This window comes from Colletotrichum chrysophilum (genome assembly GCF_026319265.1).
Source record: "Colletotrichum chrysophilum strain AFK26 chromosome Unknown scaffold_68, whole genome shotgun sequence".
NCBI lineage: Eukaryota > Fungi > Ascomycota > Sordariomycetes > Glomerellales > Glomerellaceae > Colletotrichum > Colletotrichum chrysophilum.
Window position 1 is genome coordinate 175839 of NW_026517355.1, and position 24732 is coordinate 200570.

General features: G+C 57.7%; 8 protein-coding genes across 8 annotated transcripts; 5 read left to right on the plus strand and 3 right to left on the minus strand.

The window, feature by feature from the left end:
* Nucleotides 1-2005: 2005 nt before the first annotated feature.
* On the minus strand, nt 2006-2896 carry COL26b_008074 (uncharacterized protein; the record flags this gene model as incomplete). The annotated part of the gene is made up of 1 exon (XM_053180842.1): nt 2006-2896. The coding sequence occupies one exon, from the start codon at nt 2894-2896 to the stop codon at nt 2006-2008; it is 891 nt and encodes a 296-aa protein (XP_053035234.1).
* Nucleotides 2897-4776: 1880 nt separating this feature from the next.
* COL26b_008075 (uncharacterized protein) lies at nt 4777-5490 on the plus strand (the record flags this gene model as incomplete). Its single annotated transcript, XM_053180843.1, has 1 exon — nt 4777-5490. One exon carries the CDS (start codon nt 4777-4779, stop codon nt 5488-5490), a length of 714 nt encoding a protein of 237 aa, XP_053035235.1.
* A 1684-nt stretch (nt 5491-7174) lies between these two features.
* On the plus strand, nt 7175-12686 carry COL26b_008076 (uncharacterized protein; the record flags this gene model as incomplete). Its single annotated transcript, XM_053180844.1, has 2 exons — nt 7175-10210; nt 10254-12686. The coding sequence occupies 2 exons, from the start codon at nt 7175-7177 to the stop codon at nt 12684-12686; spliced, it is 5469 nt and encodes a 1822-aa protein (XP_053035236.1).
* Nucleotides 12687-13603: 917 nt separating this feature from the next.
* On the plus strand, nt 13604-15175 carry COL26b_008077 (uncharacterized protein; the record flags this gene model as incomplete). The annotated part of the gene is made up of 2 exons (XM_053180845.1): nt 13604-14068; nt 14102-15175. 2 exons carry the CDS (start codon nt 13604-13606, stop codon nt 15173-15175), a joined length of 1539 nt encoding a protein of 512 aa, XP_053035237.1.
* An 837-nt stretch (nt 15176-16012) lies between these two features.
* COL26b_008078 (uncharacterized protein) lies at nt 16013-16532 on the plus strand (the record flags this gene model as incomplete). Its single annotated transcript, XM_053180846.1, has 2 exons — nt 16013-16294; nt 16329-16532. The coding sequence occupies 2 exons, from the start codon at nt 16013-16015 to the stop codon at nt 16530-16532; spliced, it is 486 nt and encodes a 161-aa protein (XP_053035238.1).
* A 1703-nt stretch (nt 16533-18235) lies between these two features.
* COL26b_008079 (uncharacterized protein) lies at nt 18236-19912 on the minus strand (the record flags this gene model as incomplete). The annotated part of the gene is made up of 1 exon (XM_053180847.1): nt 18236-19912. The coding sequence occupies one exon, from the start codon at nt 19910-19912 to the stop codon at nt 18236-18238; it is 1677 nt and encodes a 558-aa protein (XP_053035239.1).
* Nucleotides 19913-20927: 1015 nt separating this feature from the next.
* Nucleotides 20928-22093, plus strand: COL26b_008080 (uncharacterized protein; the record flags this gene model as incomplete). Its single annotated transcript, XM_053180848.1, has 3 exons — nt 20928-20972; nt 21097-21732; nt 21830-22093. The coding sequence occupies 3 exons, from the start codon at nt 20928-20930 to the stop codon at nt 22091-22093; spliced, it is 945 nt and encodes a 314-aa protein (XP_053035240.1).
* A 1514-nt stretch (nt 22094-23607) lies between these two features.
* On the minus strand, nt 23608-24649 carry COL26b_008081 (uncharacterized protein; the record flags this gene model as incomplete). Its single annotated transcript, XM_053180849.1, has 3 exons — nt 23608-24528; nt 24573-24586; nt 24631-24649. The coding sequence occupies 3 exons, from the start codon at nt 24647-24649 to the stop codon at nt 23608-23610; spliced, it is 954 nt and encodes a 317-aa protein (XP_053035241.1).
* Between the last annotated feature and the right edge of the window lie 83 nt (nt 24650-24732).

The following is a 24732-nucleotide window of genomic DNA, read 5'->3' on the forward strand; positions in this document are numbered from 1 at the left end:
TGGACGGCCTGGGTGATCGGGGGCCCTGTCAGCCAGGGTTATCTTGTGCCACCAACTGTCACTGAAATCCAAACCACAGGCGCAGACGTTTTGTGCGCGCTCGTGAGTCAATTGTGTGCTGTTATCCCGAGGTTCGAGCATCGAAATCTCCAACAGCACATCCGCCTCACAGGGGGGTGAGGACATGGAGCCTGCCTCCCTTGGGCTTCGTTTTTTTGGCTGGGAGTCTCCGCGTGCGCGGGAGATCCACCTCCAGGGCCAAACCAGACGGGGGGTGCCACTCAAGATGACGGAGCATGTGTGGTGCGTTGTGCCCTTTTCGGTTGAAATTTTCAGTCTGCGTGCTGATTTCATGCCCGACCCTGCAACAGGCTTGGCCTTTGGGTATCAACAGTCAAAGATGCTGACAGACAGGAGCCGGCATCCAATCGTTTACCGCGCCTTCACCTGTTTGAAGACATCTGGCTAAATCGGGTTTTGTCGTCAACGTTTGTGTCTCGTCGACTTGTGGGCACGAAAAAAACCTCAGCGTCAGCATAGATGAATGGTGCGCGACCCAGACTGAGCACCGGTGCGAACAAACGGTTGCCTTCAGCGCTGGCAGAGTCTGCACACGATGCAGGCTCTGGAGGCCAGCACACCAGGCCGCTCCGGAGAGCCCAATCACGACGCGACCCACCCGGCGTGGAATGCAGTCTCCTGCAAACCGGGCCCGCTGCTTCGTCTCATAGGGCGGATCCGGGTCGGCAATGGGAGTCATCGGTCCATCTCCATTCTGCAGATGGCTTCGCTCTTGCCCAGCAGGGTCTGGCTCCGCGCACCACGATGTGAGATGGCATCACACTGCTGGATGCTGCGCTGCGGCCAGGGCCAGATCCATCCTTGCGCTTTGTGTAGCCGTAATGTTTCGCCCGGGCGTGTTCGAGATTTGTTGCCCGTTGGCAGGACCGCAATGGATCGGCATCGTTGCAGTTGATGCGGTGCTTTCGGACACTGCCACGGTTGCTACTGTGCGCTTCCCATTGGCCGTCATCTCCCGGTGTGGTCTCGAACAGCCACCGGCCTCCCGTCTGATTGGCGGGGCCCGATTCGGGCTCAAGAGCACACCCCGTCTGCGAATGTCTCTTGAACGTGCCGTTGGGAGAGACACTGCGGAGATGTTCAGTCTCTGCCGTACAGGACAACCAGGCCCATGGGTGAACCGGTGGATTGAGAAGATGGCGTTGCGCTCCATTCGTGTTGCACATCACTGCGCATTTCTCCCGCATGCTCCTCAACAGTGACCCGCCTGTTTGCCCGCCTAGCGCGAGGACATGCCGGAACGGGAACGACTGAGGCCCTCCCGGAGCCTCTCATGGCTGCGTGGCTGTCGAATGCAAGTGGTCGTGTCGAGGGTGGAGCCCAGCCATCTGAGCACGAACGAGCCGGGGGAGGGAATCCGGAGACTCTACGTTCTCGGCCGTCGCTGTTGAGAACGCTGTCGATGTCAACGTCGACGTAAGCATGAGATCCCCAGATCTGATGCACGCCATGAGTGCATAGTCGGGCAATCGCAGGGCAATCGTAGACCTCAAGATGCACAGGGCTGTCCCTCGAGGAATGGACTCAATTGTCTAGATTTCGGGGCGGACGGATCGACGGCGATTGCTGGCTGTGGAGCGCAGGCGCGACACCACACCGGAACCACACCGCCTTTTCGGTCGAGGCATATTCCCTCGACGCCACTATCAAAAGCGTCCCGGCGCCACAGGTAACGTAGTCTGCCGGAACGGTCTCATTCTCGACTTGAGATGAATAGAGTCCGGCGCGGGAGCCTTCGGGAGGGCGCGTTTGTCAGCTCGCGTCTTGTGTGGCCGCTGTCTTGAAGTTTGCAGTTTTAATATTGGCTGCGTCCAACATGCTAGTCATGCAGGAGTCTCGGAGGATCGGGCAGTCTAGATCTGCTAGGTTTGTGATACCCAGATTGCGTGGCATCGCACTCAGGCCACGCCTCCCCCGGTACTGATCAAAAGCTGGCTGGCCGTAGCACGGGTATTTCCACGTCCGCGACGACAGGCCTGTGGTCGGATAAGTAGACGTCATCGTCAAACTTGTTCGACAGCACGCCAAACGTCCTCACGGTGGCCGGGCTTGGATCTTGTACAAACAAAAAGTCGATCCTCGACGGCGTCTCGTTCGGCTCTTCAAACGAGGTGTAGGTGATTTCGTTTCCGTATCGTTTCTCCTTTGGCACTCTGGCGGACACGTCAACCATGCCCGAGTCTGGTGAGACCATGGTCTTGTATGCGTTGTCTTCTGGCGTGCTGTTGAAGTCGCCTGCAAGGAGGACTGTGGTGGGTGGCTTTCCGTTGGCGCCTTTGCTCCAGTCGCGGGCAATCTTGAGGAGGAGCTTGGCGCTCTCCTCCCGCGCCTTGACGCCGATGTGGTCAAAGTGGGTGCTCATAACAACCACTCTCGCGTCGGTCTGCTTGTCGACAAACTCGCCGACGGTGACGATGCGGTTGAGGACGGCATCCCATCCTCTGGAGGGCTTGCCCGGGGTCTTGCTCAGCCATAGTGTCTCGTTGCGCTCACACTGCCAGCGATCGACTTGGTAAAAGACGGGGGAAAACTCTCCCGCTCGCTTACCATCGTCCCGGCCGACTCCAATGTGTGCCCACCCCGGGCCGAGCCATGATTGGATCTCTTGGAGCTGGGAGTAGAGCACTTCCTGGAGGCAGATGAAGGCAGACTCGTGACCAGCTGTGATGAAGTCCAGCTGGTTGATGAGCTTGGGACCGCGAAAGCTCCACGGCTTCTCCTTTGGTGTCGGACTCTTGGTGGCGTACCGGACGTTCTGGGTGACCATCCGCAGCAACATGGAGGAGGACGCCGTGGATGGAAGCTGGACGAGCATGCTGGAATGTTTTGTTGAAAGCGAATTTGACCGAGCAAACAGTGGTATTCAATGGATCTGAAGTAGTCAAAAGAACCTCTGAAATTGGAACACGGTTGAAGCTTCGGATGGCATAAAGCAGGCATCCTCCTTCCCCAGACCGTTGAGTGGGTCACGTGGCGAATCCATGAGAGCCGGGGAGGAGTGGCCCAAGCTTCACGCCCACATTCTTCATCCGTCCGGGGCACCGCGCAGCTGCTCCGTGCTCCCCCACCCGAAAGTATCGAGCTGAGCCACCTCCATTGCGAGAAATGACCCCTCACAGCCATTGCTACCTCTGGCTCTTATCCGGGCAGCCGGCTGATGATGCCTCCGCGTCCCAGTCTGCCTGCATCTGCTGTGTGCCAATGAGGCCGCAAACCCGGCTGCCCCTCATTTGTTGGTGCAGACTACGGCGGTGCCCTCTTACGTGGGACGTAAGCAGGGATATCATCTCACTTGCGACTGGTTGCTTGTCACTAAATGCAATCAGGGAACACTTGTGTCACCCGATACTAGAGCGTGTTTGCGCGGCAGGCTGATGTCGGCGCGGAGACTCCACAGACCGGTCACGTTCGATCACGGCCCGTAGCCGAAAGTCCCACCACGGGTCGTGATTCATCTTTCCATGGGATGGCAGCGGTTCGAGTCCAAGGAGACGTTCGTCCGGCCTTGTCAAATCCAAGTCATGACGCAACATGTACACAGTCGGCAAGGCACCTGACTTGACGTCGAGACAAACTTGAGCTGCTTCGTTTCGACTAGTCGTCGTCTGTGTTGCCGTCTGGGGTTTCCACAGTTCGCATCTCGTTGTTCCCAGAGAAAAGAGCGGCCGTGTCTGACTGCATCCATCTCGCAGCGGTTCATGCACCCTGGCGATCCTCTCGCGGCTGAGAATGGCTGACTCCTTTCTTCATACGAGAACGAGGCAGCTCTGAATTGCTGCACATCCAGTGAGGCCGCGCGAGTTGACTCAAATGCGCCACCGCGAGGCGTCATGCAAGGTACGCCAGTCGCCCCGACAAGCGTGGGAGGTTGACCAAAACTTGCTCCTCGCGCAGGCTAGCGAATTCCTGTCTTGCGCATTCCTTGCTGCACTTTCCAACCCCGATCAGACGGGAGACCTAGTGCAGTATTCGGCAGCGTCGGTTGGCTGTGGTGGGCAGAAACAGTCATCTGCCTGACTCGGCCTCCAACAGAAATGTGTAGTGGTTGCCTGCCGGCCTGTCTCAGCTTATTCATAAGCCGCGATAGTCGCACCTGACAGCACCCTCACGGACCAGCGCGAAGTAACCAAAATGCCGGATTTCTGACATTCCAACCTGAGTTGCGACAGAACACGGATGCAGATGGGCTCAGCTTACCACCACTTTTGGACGCGCAACTCCTCTTATGGCGCTGCACTGCTCTTTAGGTCGGCCGTGGCGGCTACAGAGTCACGCCCTCGCAGGCCTCCTCCACGTGGGGGTTGGCGGTGGCTGGCTGCCCCGCGATTTTGAGACCTCAGCGCCGGACCATTCACGCTGGTGACCACCTTCTCCAGGCCATACAAGGCACATCTGGGCTGGCCGACATGACTGAGCCGAATCACCAGCCAGCCGTGATCCTTGTCGGTGTGGGAGGCCCAGGTGTGGTGGGAAGCCAGGCAGGTCGGCGAGCGTCCGCCTCGTCGAGGCTGTGATGCGGCTATAAATACGAGCCGTCGCCTCGACCAGCTGTCCGTCACGTTTCACCACATCGCGTTACGTGCTGTACGCGGATTACTCTCGTCGCTTTCGTTTGGTGCCACACTTGAGCCGGCCAGGCCGGCGAGGGCTCTCAGTCGCCTATATATCAACAACGCCCAAGCGGCAACATTCACAATGCCTCACACACCAACCTCACCAAGCCGGCGGGATTCCTGGCCGCCTACCCAGGTGCGCCTGATGCCGACGACGCCCAAAGATTACCCCACCCTCGACGACATTGACGAGGATCCCCTCACCTATTTTCTCACGCCGGCGCCCGACTTGGAGGAGGACGAGGACGTCGACATGATGGATTTCGACGCCGGGATCGAGGACAGCAGCCCCCGCGAGATTGTACGCAGCGTCAGCCCTTCGAGCCTCGACGGGTTGGACAAGGCCAAGGGCCGCAAGTCGCCGCCTGTACCCGACCTGTCGGACTTGGCGACGCCAGAGGAGGACGACGAAGAAGACTACATCCGCTTTGCGCCACAAGGCTTTTGCGTCCCGTTCAGCCTGCGGGACTTCACCATCGACGGCGTCAAGTCTAAGCGGTCAAAGACGCATCCGGACGCCCTGTTGTCGCCGAGCCGGGGCCGGACATCGGTGCGTCCCGCCGGGCGGGGCCGCCAGCACAGCGTGTCTTTCCGCCACCGGCAGCAGCACGTCTGGCGCGAGCCCAGCCCGGACGTGTGGTCGATTGAGGAGGAGACGGAGCAGGAGCTGCTGAGCGAGCTGGGCAGCAGCATCGGCGCTGTCAGCGACATGGAGGAGGACGCAGACATGGGCAAAGACGTAGAGGTTGCAAAGCCAAAGAAGAAGGTCCGGTTTCTGTTGCCCTCCAAGGAGTGAGCAACACCACAGCATTACACGGCGTTAATCCATTTTGGTCATCTGCATTGGGTGGTGGCATTTTCCTTTGGTATACGTCCTCGGGCAGGGCAGGATCGCATGGATGGGAGTTTGTACAATACCCGTCATTCTGGATGGTAATCTGGCATTCCGGTATCATTTAGGTGCATAATCGACACGCCGCCGCCGGCGATAACCCTGATCTGCGTTTTCCTGTTGGTGGTGTGCTGCGAGTGATGTGAACCATGCAGAAAATGCCAGAGACGGCGACGGTCTCTCCAGCGCCTGGGCGATCTCGATCCAGCCCACGCGACGCGGCCTCAACTGGGCCAACGTCTCCGAGGGCCCGCCTCGTGCAAGGGGCGCGAGGACTCGTGATGCGACGCTGATAGTGCAGCGTCTGAGACAATGTCTGGTACCGAGTTGATAGTGAGGTGGAAGCTTGAAAGTCAACATTGACAAACTGGGTTATTGGACGTGCTTGCTGGGATTTCGTAGCGTGTTTGTGTTGTTATCGTCAGCGCAGCGGGACAAGGTTCGGGATTGGCGGGGCACAGGATATCAAACGTGACTGGGATGCCCGCTGTTGCAGTGACGGCGAGGTCGTCTGGGAGAGGTCCGGCCGAGATGCGCATGAAGATGCGTTGTTCTGGGTCCGTCTGGCGGCCTGCTTCTCGTCGTACGCCAAGCATGGGTGCACTCGCAGGGAATGTTGGCAGACATGTCCAGCGACGACATCAAAAGGGAAACAAAACCCCGAGATCCGATCTGTAGCGAGAGGCCGTCCTGCTGGAGTCCGAGATTGACGAGCTGAGGTGGGAAATGATGGTCGATGCGGGCTGTCAAAAGCACCCCTCCCAAGCAAGGCTAACCGCAGAGACGGAGGACGCCAAAAACAATGACAGGCCAGGCGGAGGGATCCTTGTAATGATCCCCCCCCCCCTGGTCCCGAAGCCTCTCGTCTTGGTTTTCGCAAAGCGCTGCACCGTCTTCCCTGGCAGCCACCGCGAGGCCTGGGCCACCGGCCGCAACGGCGGCGGCTGATTGGGCGTCGGCATGGATGTCCGTGCTTCAGGCCGTCAACTCTACTCTGCTGATAGTCTGATAGCGCCTCATCTCAAGGCAACGAAGGTGCTGACTGCCCCACCCGCAGCGGTTTGTTTATGTCTAAGCTCCGGCGTCAACATCCACTGGTTACTCCGGCAGTGCCAGCTCAACGACGGGGTCCCATTGGGCTGGCCTGCTCGTCAGAAATCGATCTTCGTCGACCGGACTCACTGCACCACCTTCGATACATTACTCTCTCTCTCTGTCTGCCCTGTGCGTGCAATCCGGCCGCCTACACAACGGGATTGTCATCGGTCTGCCCTCTCATGCATTCTCGCTGCACATAGTGTCTTGCCTCTGGGAGCTGACTGGCTGTTGATCCGCTGCGGCCTACACTCCGGCCTACTCTTTTTTGCCCTTCGCCTACTCACCTTGACTCACCGTCACTCGTTCAGATACGCCGGTGACTGCTCTTCTTCCTACGTACTTTAATCGTCCACTTCCACTGCGCGAGACTGTCTAGCTTTGCGGCAGCATGCAGCTCACCCACGCCTGTCACTCCCACGCCATCTGAAGACGGGACGCACTTGTACGACGCTCCAATCCGCCGCGAAGCTTCTCTAACAGACGTCAGACCATGTCTCCTAAACCACCCGACGAGAAAGAAACGGCCGACGCCGATGCCTCGAGCAAGCCGTCCACCCCAAAGAACGAAAACAATGCGGCGTCAACTCCCCGCAAGGCTGCAGCGGCCGGTGCCGCCGCCGCCGCCGCTCCGACGACACCGAAGAGCGCCCCGGCCCGCCCCCGCGCCAACACGACGAAGAAGCCGCCAGAGCCGCCGACACTTCTCGCCGACTTTCTCAGAGGGCGCCCGTCGCCGCAGAGGCTCGCGGCCGAGCGCAAGCGCAGGATGAGTCTGGACGCCGTCAAGGCCGAGATGCGAGCGGAGATGCGTCAGGCGGCCGTGGCAAAGGTACAACAGCCCGGCGGCGTCAGGGACCGGGTGAACAAATGGCAAAAGGCGAACGCCGCCGCCATGGCATCAGGCGACCCCATGGCCACCCCGAGCGAGCCCACAGAGATTGCCTTCCCGAGCGAGACCGAGAGCGTCACGGAGGAGGATCGCGTGCGAATCAAGCTGCGGCAGAAGCGACGGTCAGCGCCCAAGATTGAGGTCCACAACGACGCAGCCGAAGAAAAGGAGGAGAGCGTGGAGGACCTCCCCAGCGGAGCAAAGGCACCCCCCAAGAAACGGGTGGTCAGCGACGACCATTGGATGGCCAAGAAGAACAAGAAAAGCCCGCAACCCAAGAAAGACGCGAGCCCAAGCCCGATACCAAAGGATTTCGTGCAAAAAACACCAATACAGGCACCGGTCGCCAGAAAGATTCAGGACTGGGCCATGAAGGTCGAGCTGCCGGATCCGCCGTCGGTCAAACACAGGGCGTCCAAGTCGACGGGCTCGTTGGACGGCGGCAAGATTCAGGAAAGACTTCGAGAGCTTCAGGAGAGGCAGGCGACGCCCAAGAAGCCAAAGGCAGACACCGACGGGATCCGGGTTACGCCAATACGGAAGAAGCTGGAAGATGACGGCATCCGGGTCAGACCGCTCAAGACGCCATCGGAGGGGTCAGGGGCGCAGACGCCAAAGCCCACAAAGTCGAGAGATCGCAGCCGCGGGGCGAGCTCGCGGAATGGCTCGGATCACATCGTGGTGGTTGAAGAGGATGACGAAACGGATATGATCCAGGTAATCGAGGAGCTTGAAAGTCACCTTCGGACGCCGACAAGGAAACCGTCAAAGTCGAGAAAGACCAGCCACAAGAAGAAGCCGCCGCCAGCGTCCGAAAAGTCATGGGTCAGCACCTCAGACTCTTCAATCAAGCCGGGCCAGGACGAGTCGGATCTTGCGCCGACGTCGGTCACGAGCGCACCGGGCGCGAAGCCGCTCGAGGATATCCCCTTTGGTTTCTCTGCGTTCAGCGAGCTGGACCTCCCGCTGGAGCGCGGCAAGACGAGGAAGAAGGCGCAGCGCAACAACAGCTTCAAGGCGGCAGACGTGCTGAAGAAGGTGGTCAACGAGGGCAAGAAGATTCTGCACGACGCCGTCGAGCCCCCAAAACAGCCCGTCGCGAACCAGCCACCGAGTATCGAGAAGTGGCTCAACGGGACGGTCGACCCGTTTGTGGACCAGCCCAAGGAGGAGCCCAAAAAAGCGTCCGAGAAGAAGCCTGAAGAGCATCCCGAAAGTCGCAAACGGTCGGCCGAGCCGAAGAGGAGGTCATCGGCCCAGACCAAGACTGAGCTCTCCGAGGCGACCGACCTTACCCAGACGACACAGACGACCGACACCACGCAGACGACGGAGACGACGCAGACAACAGACTCCACACAGACGTATACAGAACTATCTACCGAACTATCGACCGATCTATCAACCGACCTCTCCACCGACCTGTCGACAGACTTGACTGCGTCGACGGAGAATGACGAGAACGTGGCCCCCACGGAGGGAAAGACGAAGGACAGCAAGCTCAAGGCGACGCCGACATCTGCAGGGCTGCGGAGGAGGGTCGCCACAAGGGGATCGATTTCACCCGTCAAGTCGGTGAAGAAGCCGTTCCGTGAGATTCTGAAGGAAGCATTCAGGGGAGAGTCGAGCGGCCACCAGACTCCCCCAACCAAGTACATTAGCGAGGAGGAGAGACCCCAAGCCCAGGAGGAGCCCGACGATTACGACGACGAGGAGGATGACTGGAGAACCCAACGCCGACGCTCCTCTGGCTCAGGCCGATCATACAGCGAACGCACGTACTCGGACGAGTCTTCGTACCGGGAGGACAGGTCGCCCACGCCACGACGGAAGCCGCCAACGACTGGCGTGCACGAATTGTCCACCATCCTCGGCTCTGCGGACACGTACAGCAACTACGAATCCGACATGACCTCCCAACTATCAGAAACCACCGTCACGCAGGGCACCGCGACAGACCTCACGCGGAGGCGGAGCAGCAGGTCAGGTCTCAAGAGGAGACTCACAAAGCATTCCGATCTCGTGTCGGTCCTGTCTCTGCCTGACGATAGCCAAGTGCCCGGCAGCTACAAGAGCGTCAGGTCGCGGCCGAGCGTCAGGAAAGCCGCCAACCGCCAGAACACAGTCACCAACAACGATCTGCTAAAGGAGTTCATCGACGACGAGAACTTGTACCAGAGGGAGCTCAAGACGCTGGTGGACGGTGTGATTCCCGTCCTGCTCTCGACCGTCCTCAACGACTCGGGCAGCACCGTCGGCCTCTTTGGCCCGGAATCGCCCAGCCGCAAGGCGAACAACATGTCAAAGTCGGTCGTCAACATGGGTGTCGCTTTGGAGAAGCTCAAAACCGCCCACAAGCGGGCGTCCCACACAGACATCAACCGCCTGATCTCGTGGCTGCAGGCAACCTCGCCCATCTACGACAGCTACCTGGACTCGTGGCGACTGGGCTTCCAGGATTTGATCGTCAACCTGGCCCCCGCCGCCGACCGCCTCGACGACGAGGATTCTCTCATCAACGCGCTCCCGCGCAACGCCGACGGCGACGTCGTTAATGAAGACGGAGAACGAGTCGACGTTGCGCACCTGCTGAAGCGCCCCCTTCTTCGCGTGCGGACTTTGGCGAAGTTGACAAAGGTATGACCGCCGATGCGTTAACGAACGAAGCTAACCGCAGCAGGGCCTCCACGCCGCCTTCAGCTCGTATGACACTCTCGCGCTGGTGGGCGACTATGACGCGCTGCAAGACAAGGCCCGCCGCCGGCACAAGGAAGAGTCGGCCCGCCTGGCGGACGAGGATGCCATCAACACGGACACGACCAGGATCCGCGACCTCCGCACACTCGCACCCATGGAGTCAATCAAGATCGATCCCAAGCGGCAAGTCAACGCCAAGGACCTCTTCTCCCTCAGCCTGACGCACTCCAACGGCCAGCGACTCGAGTGCCAGGTTGAGCTCGTCCACCGCGATCTCCCGGGTGCCCACAACGACAAGGGCGACCTCCTCATCCGCGAGACCGGGTCGGGCCGCCGCACGTGGCTCCTCTTCCCCCCGATGCCCATGACGGTGATCTCTGCGCGTCGGGGCGACGCACGATTCGAGCTCGTCTTGATGGTCCAGGGCACCCACAACGGCAGGCAGTGGTACGAGCTGCTCAGTCTCGTCACCGACAACGACGACCAGGTGGCGGACTGGCTCGGCATCGTCGGAACCACGCCCGTGCCGCCAAAGGAGCGCCTCCCTGCTGTGGAAGAAGTCCCAGAGTCCCCAACCCGGATGGACGTGCCAGTTGGTGGCCAGCTGTACGGTCGTGACTCCCCCGAGCCTCTTACGCCGAAACGGACAACTCCCAGCCGCTACCACAACCGCAGCACGCCCCCGCGCAGCCCGTCCCCCGAGCGAACGCCTACCCAAGAGTCTTACGAGGACCACAGGCAGAGGGCGCCCAACAGCACCCCCTATCGCGAAGACGGCGCGCCGCCGCCCCCGATCCATCGCTCGCTCAGCCCCAAGTCGCAGCAGCTGCTGCCCCCGGTCGACCTCCAGACTCCTCGCATGAAGCGACGCGGCTCGTCGCCCCTGAAGCACGAGTACCTGCCGTCGGAAGAGTCGTCCGACACGGCTGATTCATTCACCGAGACGTCCGAAAGCGAGACGGAATCAGACTGGGAGTCGTCCGAGGACGAGTTCGACGACGACATTCCCGAGACCGAGATCGGCTTCAGCATTAGAGAGCCCGAGCCAGAGCCGTACCGGGAGGTTGAGCGTGAGCGTCCGGCGCACAAGCCTTACCATCTGGACAGAGAGCCCGAGCCGTACGAGGAGGCTGAGGAGGAGCCATACCAAGAGCCCGAGTCGGAATTGGGGCCGCTCCCTCGCACGTTCAACGACAACTTTGCCCAAGAGTCCATGGTCTCCTCCGTGTGCAGCCTCACGCCGTCCAACTCCGCCTCCCAGGCCGGCCTCCACGGCCGCAAGACGTCCGAAAGCTACTCCAAGTACATTGCGTCCATCTCGTACTGGAACGAAAAGAAGGGCCAGTGGAGGGACATCTCCGTCGAGCCGTGCTCCATCCAGGTCGCGGCCGGCGTCATCGAGGCCTTCTCCCTGGTCATCAGCCCCGGCGGCAACCCCGACCTGCCTCTCCTCTCGCTCGAGCTCACCCCCCTCGTGCTCCTCCGCCAGTCCACCGTCGTCGATCTCGAGATTCGCTCGGCTGTCAAGGACAACTGCAAGAACAAGAGCATCGGCGGCGGCAACTTCCGCTTCCGCTGCCCGTCCAGCACGGAATGCTTCAACCTATACATGGCCGTCCACCACGCGCGCCTCAACAACCAGAAGTTCATCCAGCTCGAGAACGAGGCGCGCTACAAGTCGTTTGGCGAGCGGCCGTCCGAGGAAAGCGAAGACACGAGCAGCCGCCGCCGCAGCTGGTTCGGACGAAAGAACAGCTACCGCGCGTCGACCCGCGCCCCGTCCCAGTCCCAAGACGGCAGCACGCCCTCCTCGAGCCTCTCGGCCTCCAGCTTCCTCAAACGCCTCACCGGCACCGGCACGTTCAACATTGCCAGGTCGTCCATCGACAAGCAGCACCCCTTCTCCGGCAACAACAGCCTCTACACGTCCGACTCCTCCTCGTACGGCTACCCCCGCTCGCCGTCCATCAGCATGTACTCGTCCTCCGGCCGCAGCCCCCCGTCGTCCGACAACATGAAAATCCGCCTGCACCTGCTCGTCACCTCGACCAAGTGGGAGGACTACGGCAACTGCATCCTGCAGGTCCGCCGCCCGCCGCCCGGCTGGCACCAGGACCTCCGCGCCAACCACGGCCTCGAGAAGCGCGTCACCGTCACGACGATGCCCAAGAAGGACAAGCCCCGCATCGTGCTCGACGCCGTCCTCGGCAGCGGCTGCTTCACCCCCATGGGCAGCAGAGGCATCGTGTGCGGCATCTGGGAGGAGCTCCGCGACGAGCGCGGCGAGATCGGCGTCGCCCCAAAGACCGGCGGCGCCTCCGGCTCCGTGAAGAAGTGGTGCTTCCAGTGCGCCAGCGTGTCGGAAGCCTCGTGGGTGCTCAGGCTCGTCCACCAGGAGGTGGAGCTGCGAGACTAAATTCTTTCTGTTTTTTTCTCTCTACTTTTTGTGATTCCCCACGAGCCGCACCGGCTCCGTTTTTTGCATGCCGGGCTACGGCCTGGCTTTTGGGTGGCATAGCGTTATGGTGTTGGGACCATGGGAGGGGGAATATACAAGGGTCATGATACCGAAGTCCATTTGTGTTCAATAGTGTATAGAAATTCGATTTGCCGTTATTTGAGAGAACGGTCGCCCGTTCAGCGCAGGCCTTGTATTGTCGAAAGGTGTAGTGCTTCTCAACAAGGAACTTGACGCAGTGGGTTAACCCACAACTACTTGCAGATGAGACTCATCGACCGACGCAGAGTGTGCCAGTTCGAGCGCCCAGGATGGCAGACTGCCAGTTATGGTAACTTACCTGGGTGAGTTCGACTAACGATTGTAGCCCTTAGCAACTCAGTGCTCTAATTTTTGCTCCCATATGCTTTGACTTTGTTTAATATACTGAGGGTGGATGCATTAGTTGCTCTACGTTAAATATCTATATCGTTCTAGTAGCGATCTAATTATTTGCTATATATATAAGCTGCCTACTAGTAGACCTTTAAGTGCTTTTAGATTTAAGATAATAGTAAGATGAGCAGAGATAATAGTAATGAAAATAAAGGTAGAGATGAAGATAACGAAGATGGTGAGGATGAAGGCGAGGAGGACGAGGGAGGATAGGGACGATATAGACTGATAAAGATAACAATAATTGAGATCAAGAAAGAGACGACCGACGACGATAAAGATCAAGATAATAACGTCCAAGACGATAAATAAAGACAGAGACGACATCAGGAGAGGCGGCTTAACATAAGCCGGCACCTCGTCTGTTTATTTTACGCTCCGCCTCGCCAGACTCACCTTGAACCTTTCCTTCACCACCCCACATCCACAAAAAAATCAACATGGATTCAGAAGTCAGAGAGACCCTAAAAAAGGCTGAGAAGTCTCTACAGGGTCTTCTGGCCTTGCCAGACAAGTCTGGAGTTGATCTACAAACCAAAGTCCACGCATTATCGACATGGATCACTCACCTGCAGACAGTGGTCGAAACCCTGCAAAAGGCTGGCACCGAAAGCGAACGCTTGGAGGCCACGACCAAAAAGTCTATGCAAGAGACGGTCCAGCCGATCGCAGACGACCAGCGCTTCATCAAGGAGTGGACGGAAGCGATCGACAAGGAGCTGCCCAAGCTCCAGCGCCTCGAGGATCTCTCTACGCAGAAATCCTTTGACACTTTGGGTGAGAAAATGAAGGAGCTGAAGACAGTCTTAGACACGCTAGGTGAGAACACGAAGGAGTTCTCTACGCAGAAATCCATCGACACTTTGCATGATCAGGCGAAGGAGCTAAAGAAAGCCTTGGAAAATGTACAGGAGCAGGCGAAGGGTCTCTCCACGTAGAAATCCTCGGAAACGTCCCGTGGAAAGGAGCGCTCGCTCCGGGACGTCGCACAAACGCGCGCTGCACAGGCCGAATCCGACAAGCAGAGCGCCGTCGAGACAGCCGAAAACAAAGTCTCGACATTGCAGTCACGCCTCGGCCCGTTGGAACAGTTCAAACAGAAAGCGATCGAGCACGCTGCTGCGGCGGACGCAGCTGCCCACGAGCGGCGCCAACGCATCCAGCAATTGGAGCAAGAGGCCAATGGTTTGCAGACTCGCAACGGCGAGCTCACAAGCACGCTCACCGAGCGAGAGACCGAGATTGCCAAGCTGCGGAGTATCATAGGGCAAGCAACGACCGAGCGCCTGACGACCAACGAGGAGCTATCAAGACTCCAAGGGGTCGAGATCAGTCTAAGACAGGAGGTTAGCGCTCACGAGGGAACCATCTCAGAGCGCAACGAGCAGGTGAAGGATCTCAAAACCGATAAGACTAACCTGGTCAAGTATGCGACAGAGCTCAAGTCGGACAAGGACACACTGACCCAGGCTAACATCAAGCTCGAAACCGACAAGGACAAGCTCAAGGGCGAGGTTGCAGGGCTCAAGCAACAGCTAACCAAGTCGGAGGGTTTTGCCGCGCAGTTCAAAGCCGACAAGGACAGGCTCGAGGGCGATATCAAGGAGCTCAAGCAGCAGCGTGTGAGTTCGGATCCCGAGCAGCTTGCCACGGATTGGACCAAGGCCTCAAGCAAGGTCAGCGAGCGCCTGGCCTCTTTCAGCATCTTTGACGACGGACGGCACGACAACGCGGACGAGATCGTGGAATCTCTCGCATTCATTGCCGGAGACGACGAGAAGTGGGCGCGCTTCGCGCAGTTCGTCGAGCTCGCAAAGCACAACGAGGCTTACTGCGTGTACCAGATGATCGACGATAACGACTGCCAGCAGCCAGACCTCCTCGTGAGAGGGGTCCACAAGTGCACTTATCACTCGGCTCATGGTGGATATTGCTACAGGGCAAAGTGTGTCATGAGGAATGACGTGAAGGAGTTTATCATTGGGAAGAAGAGGCCAGCGCTGCGTGTATAACGCCAACGAGCGTGGTTTAGAATGTGTAGATAAGGTTCTAAATTGACTGTCTACAACTACTTGGGTCTCCACGTGAATGTCTCGACTTTACAAGTAACGTCCTTCTACACTTACCCGAATGTTGCCGTAGCCACCAATGTAGGCGTCGATGTATTAGTCGCTATTGTCGTCATCTAGAGAGTTGTCATCAAACGGCCTCTTGCAGTGTGAGCAGACAATTCGCTGTGCCGGTGCATGAAATACATCCACTGTGTCTGCCACGATCTTGGATGCCATTGCGCTCGTCACTCGCTCCTGCTCTTCGTCAAGCGCTTTGTGTCGCATTTCACTTTTATTTTTCACCTCAACAACTCACCACCCAGGCAAGGCGCAACACCAACCAGCGCCATGTCTACAGCAACGGGCGCGGGCCAGCGGCCCAGCCTGTACGACCAACTAAAACTCAATATGAAGACAACAAGTTTGTTTGACATGGTCAAGAATTTTGCCCAAATGAAGAGGGAAATGTCTAAGATCACCTCGGGAATGGACGACCTGGCCAGGGCTCAAGGCTTCTGCCGATGACCGACAGCCAGCCCGACCTCACGGGAGAGGAGACCGCCAAGCAGCATTGCGCTCTCGTGGAGACTCTACGAAGTTCCAGCACTCGACACCGCGAGTTGAGAGAGGCAGTCGAGAAGAGGGGGGCTGGTCCAATCCGCGTTGTGGTAGTTGCCCAACTGGCGGATCGTGTCGTGCAGAGGCCATGGCATATTCGCGCTGATCAGGTCGTTGACCAGGTCTGGGAAGCACAGAGGCAGCTCGTCAAGCGAGTCGTCGCGCTCAAGAGCTGTCAGCATGCTCTCTCTGAGAGGATCCATTAAGGGCGTCGAAGCTTGGGACCCGGAGCGGCTGGCTCAGCACGCCATCTGCGGCAACTGCGGTCATACAGGCCACTTGCTTGTGGATTGTGCGTTCCCTGACGACAGCGGCTTCGTCAGCGGCTGTCCCGTGTGCAACACGAAGCTGCACAACGCCAACGACTGTCTCCGTGTGCAACCTCTCAGCCCGCGAGACTTGGTCTCTTTCATCATCGTCCGCCGGGGAAACAAGCCGCCTCTGCGATGTCGGGATCCGTGGGTGCGCATCTTGAGACGGGCGATCGATGGTCGAGGGCCCGCTGCCTTGGACGATCGCGTTCACGAGGGACATGATCGAGGGTACTGAGAGGGATAAGGTCTGGCTCGAGCATCACTATTTCGCCGGCGACTATCAGACCCTGCCCGAAGACAGCACGACCGGCTCAGACATCGACGGCGCAGCCGCAAACGACGACCTTCTATCTCAGTGCCACAAGCTGAACAAGGACATTGACTAAGGAGGGTGGGCAAAGCAGAAAGCCTGTCGACGACAGGCTCATTTCAAGGTCGGGGTGTTTCGGCAGAGGTTAGCCTTGACAAGGCTGTCATAGATATCTGAATTAGAAATTCAATGCTGTCATCCGCGTGTATTGCTCAATAAATCATGTGTTGTGCTGCTTTTCCACTTGTTACTGAGTGGGCTTAAAGCTTCCACTTCATGAGAGACGTGCAGAATTCGTAGTCTTGAAGCGTAGTACCTGACCATTTCCATGGCTGGCTGGCAGTGAGTTCTGCTGTCCCGTTTGCCCAACACCTGCGTGTAGCCCCTTATAGGTTGCGTAGTTGCCTAGCTTTTCAATAATCCGGAATCTGGCCCAGTGGGTTAGCCCATCGCTTGGAACCAGATGAGACTCATCGCTAAGTGTCGATAGCGCGCCAGTTCGAATGCAGACTGCAATTCTTTCTTTGTTTCTTTCTCTCTTTTGAATCTTTATTTTTCGCTTAGCCACACATGAGAACACACCTTCTTATTAGCTACCCGACTGGGGCCCCGTCATACTACGCAGCTCTGGTATAGAGACACGATTCCGTTATCATACTACTACGCTGCGGGCATCGCGAAACGTTCAGGGCTCCAAGTAACTCCGTCGTGATCGACACCTAGATCAGACAGTGCCCTTCCCCTAAGCACATGACGTTACGAACAAGCATCCATGTCTAGACCATCACTCTGCCATTGCAACATTATACTTCACGTGGAATATTTCACGAGTAAGCGTATGAGATCTTGTACAATACTCTGACATTCCCTATGCTATATGTCTTGTCACTGTCAGTGACACTGCCTGCCTCCTCGCTACCATGTCTTCACTGTCAGTGAAATGTAGCTAGACGACGTCGTCGTCATCGAGGGTGACGACTTGCAGGAAGCATGGTTCCCAGAAGTCGATGCAGTTGGGAGGTCCATGGAACCGCGCAACCGATGACCAGTTGGCTCGAAGGAACCGCAGGACACTACGATCGTCTTCCAGCTCGTGCCACCCAGCCCGGAATCTCGCCGGCGCCTCGGCCGCGTCCGGTTCGTCGAGATGGCGGAGACAACGACCTCCCCCGAGACTCCTGCAGACAGAGCGTCCAATTCCAATGCCGCGCCCTCGGGGTCAGGATCGTCAAGATGGCAACGCCCGTCGAGATGATCTTCCAGCAGGCGCAAGAGCAAATCTTCCAGCCGCGTCAACACGGCCCACAGCAAGCTCGCGGCAGCCGCCAATGCCGTAGAAAAGCCTGCATGGACACGATGTTTCGGGGAGCGATTCACGCAGTTCATCGAGCTCGCAAAGCCCAACGAGGCTTACTGCGCGTTCCAGATAGTGGACGAGCAGCGCATCAGGAGGTTTACAAATAGTCTGCCACGCAGTAGATTACAATAGAGCAAGTTCTCATGGCAATGTATGAAATGTGATGTGATTGTGTCTCTGAGTGACTGGCCTCGACATTGCGTGTAGTTCGTAAATGTGCAGCGTAAATGTTGTTGCTGTGGGGAAAATCCCTGCTGCATTGGTCGCTGCGTGTCTAGGACCCCTTGTCACATACCCTGCTAGCCCGTACCCGTACGGGTCGGCCCGCATTTAATCACAAACGTTCATTTCATTAATCTTCGTCTATCTTATCAGTTATTTATAAAAGCAAACGCCAACCCTGCAGCGTCAAGGCTCCCTCCCTATGAATAGTGCATCCTGAGACGGAATCCTTCAAACGACGGGTGAGGCAGCTGCTGAAAGGCCGCGATGGCATCGGCAAGGTCGTCCTGCTTCTGCTCCGCAGACTTGTCAGCGGTTTGCGGCTCATCAGAGCTGTCCCGTTCGCTCAACTCGTCAGCCGCCGACCTGTCGGACCCCCTATTCGGGGCTTTTCCCTTGATGAGGTCTTGCTGAAAGTTGCGACGTTTGAGATCCCGGACCTCTCTCCTCAACTGAATGACCTCCTCGTTTACCTCCTCGAGCTCGTTGACCTCGGCTTTGGGCACCGTAACCATCTCAGGCTGCGGCGGTGAAGACTCTTCCTCTGGGGATCGCGGCGACGAGGGCGTGTCCATGCCGGCAATGCGCTTCTGCTTGTTGACTTCTTTCGCGGCTTCACGGCGGACGGCGAGGATGTCGCGCTCCATGTATTCGGGGAGGCTTTTCTGGCTTGGCAGCTCGCTGCCCGAGCCCTTTCTCGAGGTGACAAAGCTGTTGTAGAGCTTCGTCATTAGGCCCCACGTCGGGAGCCCGCCCATGTGCGTCATGCCGTCCAAGGCCTGGATGACATTCATGGTGTCGGTCCTGTGAACCTTGTACGGGTGAGAAGGGAAGCCATCGTTGGGGTCTACCGGGTCAGTGGCCTGGGCGACTGCCTCAAGCGAACGAAGAAAGTTGGAGAACATGCCTGGATCGATGCCGTCCTTCAGGAGACTGTCGCGCGTCCGCTGGTGGAGGTGCTTGATGGGCGTGCCGAGTCCCTTGTCCTCCTGAATCAGCTCCATGAAGCGCGTGAAGAGGGGATCCCCGGTCGGGTTCTTCAGCGGCCAGTCCTGCCAGTCCTTGTGCCGCAGGATCGAGGCGTACTGCAGCGCGATGACAACAAGCCCCGGCTTCCCCTGCAGAAGCGGATGGTAGAGCAAGTGCGTCAGCTCCGTGCAGAATCCGTTGGTCCAGCCGGGCCGCATTGTGCCTCTGTTGATGGCTTCGTTGAGCGCGTCGTCGTATTCCAGATGGTTGGCCTTGGAGATGAGCTGGCGGGGCGTCAACTTGCAGAAGCGGATGCATGCCTTCCACATCTTCAGGATCTCGACAACGAACTTAATCTGGATGTCACGGTCGGGATCCGCCTTCCACGCCTTGACCAGTCTCTTTTCATCCTTCGCCGACCAGCCTTCGTCGAGCACTGGCTTCTTCGGGATGATGGCGTCCAGCTCGTCCTGCGTCACAAAGTGATAGTGATTCATGAAAAATTCGTTGATTTCGCTAAAGTCACTGCTGTTCTGGTGGCTCTCCTGTTCCTCCCAGAATTTTTGGTCAGCTTTGGACCACACGACCGCTGTGTCTTTGGGCCTGGCCGTCTTCTTGGTTGGGGTCTTGGCTGGGGTTGCATTCTTCTTCGTGGAGTTTCCTGTGCCCTTCTTTGAGCCACTAACCTTCTCGACGACCTCGACTTCGTCATCTTCAAGTTCTTCCTCTGATTCGTCTTCATCTCGCTCTTCCTCTTCCTCATCCGAGCCGAGATCGTCGTTGCGATCCGCGCTCTCATTTTCGGCCTCAGCCGCTTCCTGGAGTTTTTGCTTTTGGCGCTTTTGAGCCCTCTTGGACGGTTTGGGCTTCGGGGCGGCGCGCTTGCCAGTGGCGGTTTTGGGCGGCATCTTGGGTGATACTGACGGTGTGTGTATGTGGGTGGGTGAGTGAGGAGGAAAGATTCGGGGTGAGAAGCGACGCTTTAGGTAGATACCGCGGTCGGTGGGGCAGAGCGGTGTGTCTGTACCCTCGGACGCGTGCAGCAGGCGGCCTTTTCTGCTAGCGTCTTGTTAAAAACAATCAGGGTGAGTCTGGCGGGGCACGGCAAATACCTAGGTACCTTACCTTACCTAGGTACTTTAGGTAGGTAAGGTAGGTTGAGTTCAAGCCTGGGAGCGTGGTGCCGAACGCATGGTCTGTGCTGCAGGGCTGGATGTGAGATAAGCGAAGTAGTAGCGTCGATCTGTGCCAGGGCATCGATGCCAGTCCCTGCATTAGGTACCTACCTAGGCACCTAACTACCTAGGGAACGTCGCCGCCCCTAACGCTAACGTCTTAAAGGTTGCCCATCGCCCGTTGCCAGTTGCCTGGGATCAGCGTCAAATGCGTAAGTATCCTTGACTTCATATCAACCTCTTATTACGATAATATCACAGGGGCTGGTGCCTCTTGAGAAAATACAACCGCCTTGAGTACAAGCCGCCGCAAAGTAAAGGCATGCAGTTGCTGGATTCTGGAAACACTCAAGGGCAGCTTCATATGTATTTTAATAGGTCAGCTTCAAAGGCCAACCTGAGCCTGTGTAGATACTTAAATGCTTCCTGGAGTGATCTAAAAGCATGCCCACAGCGAACACCACCTTTGTGAAGTAGGACATAGTGTAAACGGAATCTCGTCTTCTAAATTCCTAAGGTTCACCTCTGGCGTGGCCTTTCAGCGTGGGCCCACATTTAGATCAAGCGAGCTTGCCCAAGTGTTTGCTTGCTTGAATTATCTTCGCGAAACCCAAACCACCGACAGCTCTCCTCTATCCTTCCTCCTCACAACATCAACAACCGAGCCGACGCCACAACACAAAAGCTCCGAATAATGTACAATCCATCCAACTACCAAAGCCACTCTGCAGGCGTTCCAATGACGAATATGGGTCAGCCAGGACAGTTCCTCGTCCCAAACGGGCAAAGCCAGGTAAGTTTCACCCGAATTAGGAGTTAATCGCAGTTTGCTGACCAGATCGCAACAGCCGACGGCTGCTAACGCTGCCGCCCCCATGGCTCATCATCCTGCACCATGCGAATACGCCGCCCCCCAGGCACAGTCGACGTATGACACTGGTCCCGGACCATCGCAGCCGACAGCTGTCTACAACGTCCATCATGCGCCGCAACATCGGCAGCATCCTGCTCAGGCCCCTTTGCAGACTCTGTATCAACAGCCCCCTGCCCCGGCTCAGTACCAGCAGCACCCTGCCCCGGCCCTGATGCAGGCTCAGTATCAGCCGCCTATTCTGCAGCATCTAGTCCAGGCTCAGCAGCCCCTCGCCCAGCCCCCTTGGCAGGCTCAGTATCAGCAGCCTCCAACCCAGGCTCAGTATCAACAGCCTCCAGCTCAGGTACATTACCAGCAGCCTCCTACACAGGCTCCATATCAGCAAGGACCTGCCCAGACTCAGTACCAGCAGCCTCCCTCTCAGGCTCCATACCAGCAGCCTCCAGCACTGGTGTATCAACAACTTCCTGCAGCGCTGTACCAGCAACCTCCTGCGCCGCAATACCAACAGCATCCTGCACAGACTCCATATCAGCAACTACCCTTCCAGGCTCAGTACCAGCAGGCTCCTCTGCAGGCTCCGGTCCAACCTCCTGTCCAGGCCCCGTTGCAGCCTCCCTACCAGCAGCCTGTTGCCCAGGCTCAATACCAGCCCCTTCTTCACCAGCCTGGGTATCAAGTGATTCCGAATCAAGTGATTCCGATGCAGCCAGGGCCCCAAGTTACCCCCGCGCAGACTGCGCGTCAGACACCTCCATTCCAGTCTGCTCTAACAGAGCGTCAGACTTATCCCACACAGCCTGGACCTCAAGAGACCTCCGCCCATCCGGGACCCCAAGGCATTCCAGCGCAGACTGCGCTTCAGCCTGCTCCCATCCAGCCTCCCCCTGCCCAGCCTAGGTATCAAGCAACCGCCACGAAGGCAGTATCCCAAGGAGTTCCAGCTCACAGTCAGACTGCGCCTGAAACTGCCTCCCGACCTGCTCCTCGAGAAACTCCCATGCAATCTGCTCCACTTCAGTCCGCCGAGGACTGCCTGACTGATGAGGCGATCGCGGCCATGCACGCAGAGGCACGACCCATCAACGAGGAACGGGAGATTGGTCCATGTGCTGCGTCCAAAAAGCACAGGCAATGCAAGAACAAAGCTTCTGCCAGCCAAAATCGACGGAAGAAGGCTGTCCAGCGTGGCATAGAAGAAGCCTGGGATGATACTGATAGAGTACGCCGACCAACTCAGACGGAGGCCATGAAGAAGACCAGCTGCGAGAATCTGTCTCTAAAGGTTCCAGTTCGTCATTCTAGGGGCGGAGTCTATGGCGAAGTCAACCGCGACGACAGCTCCCTCTGCGGCCCTTGCACTGTTTCCCAACGGTTCAAGGAGGAACCCTGCGACGAGCACTTTGGCCACGACCAGCGAGTGGGACTACAATTCCAGGGACTCCCAAGCCCTGTAAGGCAGAGGTTTAGCAGGATGTAGGGATGGTGTGTTCATAGTTAAATTCAGTTTTGATAGAAATTGAAGAACATGAATGCTCACTTTCTTTGGTGACTTTTGGACATTCTGAATCTGCGTATCCGTGACGGAAAGGGATTCTAACGGCGGCTTCGCTTCTTCAGTAAATAAGTTCTAGAAGCTGAAACATGCCCCAAATCAACTCACCAGCTAGTTATCTGTTTATCATCTGCTTAGAAGTGTACGGATGTTGTACAGAAGATGGGACAGTCTTGCAACTAGTTGACCGTCTGCCCGGTCGTTTACAAGCGCAATACTTTCTTCAAGTACGGTGCATCTCCCACGCGAAGCACTACGTTGGAACATTATGTGAGAAATAGAAGATGGCTGCGGACAGCTTACGCTATGCTATACATGTTCAAAACGGCCAAGTCAATCTGCGTGTAACATCTCCTGACATGCCTGTCTTGAGGCAGCTGTGATGTAACCTGTCGATGAATTCGACTCGGACTGTGATATGTGCTAGTTCAACGCCGCCCTGCTACCTTCAAGTAGGAGAAATAACTTCTGAACATTCACATGCAGAACCCAAAACAGTTGCAAACACACGGGGCAGTCAGTTAATGAGCCTATCTAGGTTCTCCAGCTAAACTACGCTCCCTGGCGGATCCAGCGTCCAGTGCGAGGACGACCCGCGTAGATTGGTCTGAGCATCATCACCAGCGTATTATGAGCAGAATACCTCAGCGCAGCCCTTTACCAGCTCAGTAGGCAGCCCAAGTCTTCAACAACCAGGAATCTGGCGCAGTGGGTTAACCCACAGCTCAGTACCAGATGAGACTCATCGCCTAGCGTCAGTAGCGTGCCAGTTCGAATGCAGACTGCAATTCTTCTTGCTTCCTTTTTGCTGCTATGAAGTGAACAACAGTCATTCCACAGAAACTCTGGGCTTTTATTAACTTCCCTTATTAGCGACCTTTAGATGCGAGGTCTGCCATCTGGGCTCTCTTACATCGACTTACCCCGCGAATCCACATCACATGCACAACCTTCATGCCCACCAAACATAAACGTCAATTCATCTATCACTGGTATCATTCAGCCCATCATCTCCTCGTCCTCATCACCGCCGCCGCCCATCTTCCGGCGCAGTCTCACGGCGTCCTCGTCCCGCTTCCTCCGCTCGAGACCCTCCTTGATCCACGCATCGTACTCGGCATCGCCCTTGTCAATCTTTTGCGCGACGACGCCCTTGAGAACCTCGCCCGCGAAGCCCACAAAGTTGTGCCGGCGGAGGGCGTTCTCGAAGCGCCAGTTGCGGCGCTTCTCGTTCTCGCGCTCGAGCGTCTCGGCGTCGCCAATCTCGCGCGCGGCGATGCGGGGGTCGCGCACCATGGCGAGCACGTTGAAGCGGATCTCGGAGCTGGCGTAGGTGAGGACGCGCTCCTGCAGGATCTGCATGACCTTGGCGGGGAAATTATCGGTGTCGCAGGGGCCGTGGGAGATGGGGGCGGGCTGCAGGCCGTCGAGCTCATACAGCTTGCCGTTGATGGGGGTGTATGCGATGAAGTGGAAGGCGTCCTCGGCCTCGCCCGTCTTTTGCGTCTCGTCGACGAAGGGACTGCTCTTGGCGAAGCTGTTGTGGACGTCGCGGATGAGGTCCGAGTTGCTGAGGGCCTCGCCGCGGAACTCGGGCGGCAGCACCATGGTGAAGTCGCGGAACTCTGTGAGCTTGTCGCCAATCTCGACGTCGGCCGTCTTGTTGAGGACGACGCTCAGGAGGGCTTGCGTGCCGCAGGCGTTCTGGATGGTTTGCTGGGCAAAGAAGATTTGTTCGGCGGCATCGCGGTCGAAGGATTCGGGCGCACGCGCGGGCAGGCCTTCGGATGGGTAGCGGAAGAGGAAGATGATGCCGTAGACGGGCTGGAGAGGGGCCAGCTCGTCGGGGGAGAGCGTCAGGAGCTCCTCAAACTGGACGCCTTTGACGCCGAGGTTCTCGAGGAGGTAGGTGAAGACACCCTGGGCGGTTAGCTGGGTCGTCAAGAAGGACGTCGTTCACATACTGCGTCGGACTCGACTGCAGGAGTTAGCTGGGTTGGGCATCAGAGGCGGTGTCCTTACTCGTGTTCCATCCACTCATCTTGACGGTTGTTGAGGCTTGGAGTGAAGGACGATTGAATTTCCCGGCAAGCACAGTTGACGTAGGAGCTTGGGTGGGTCGCT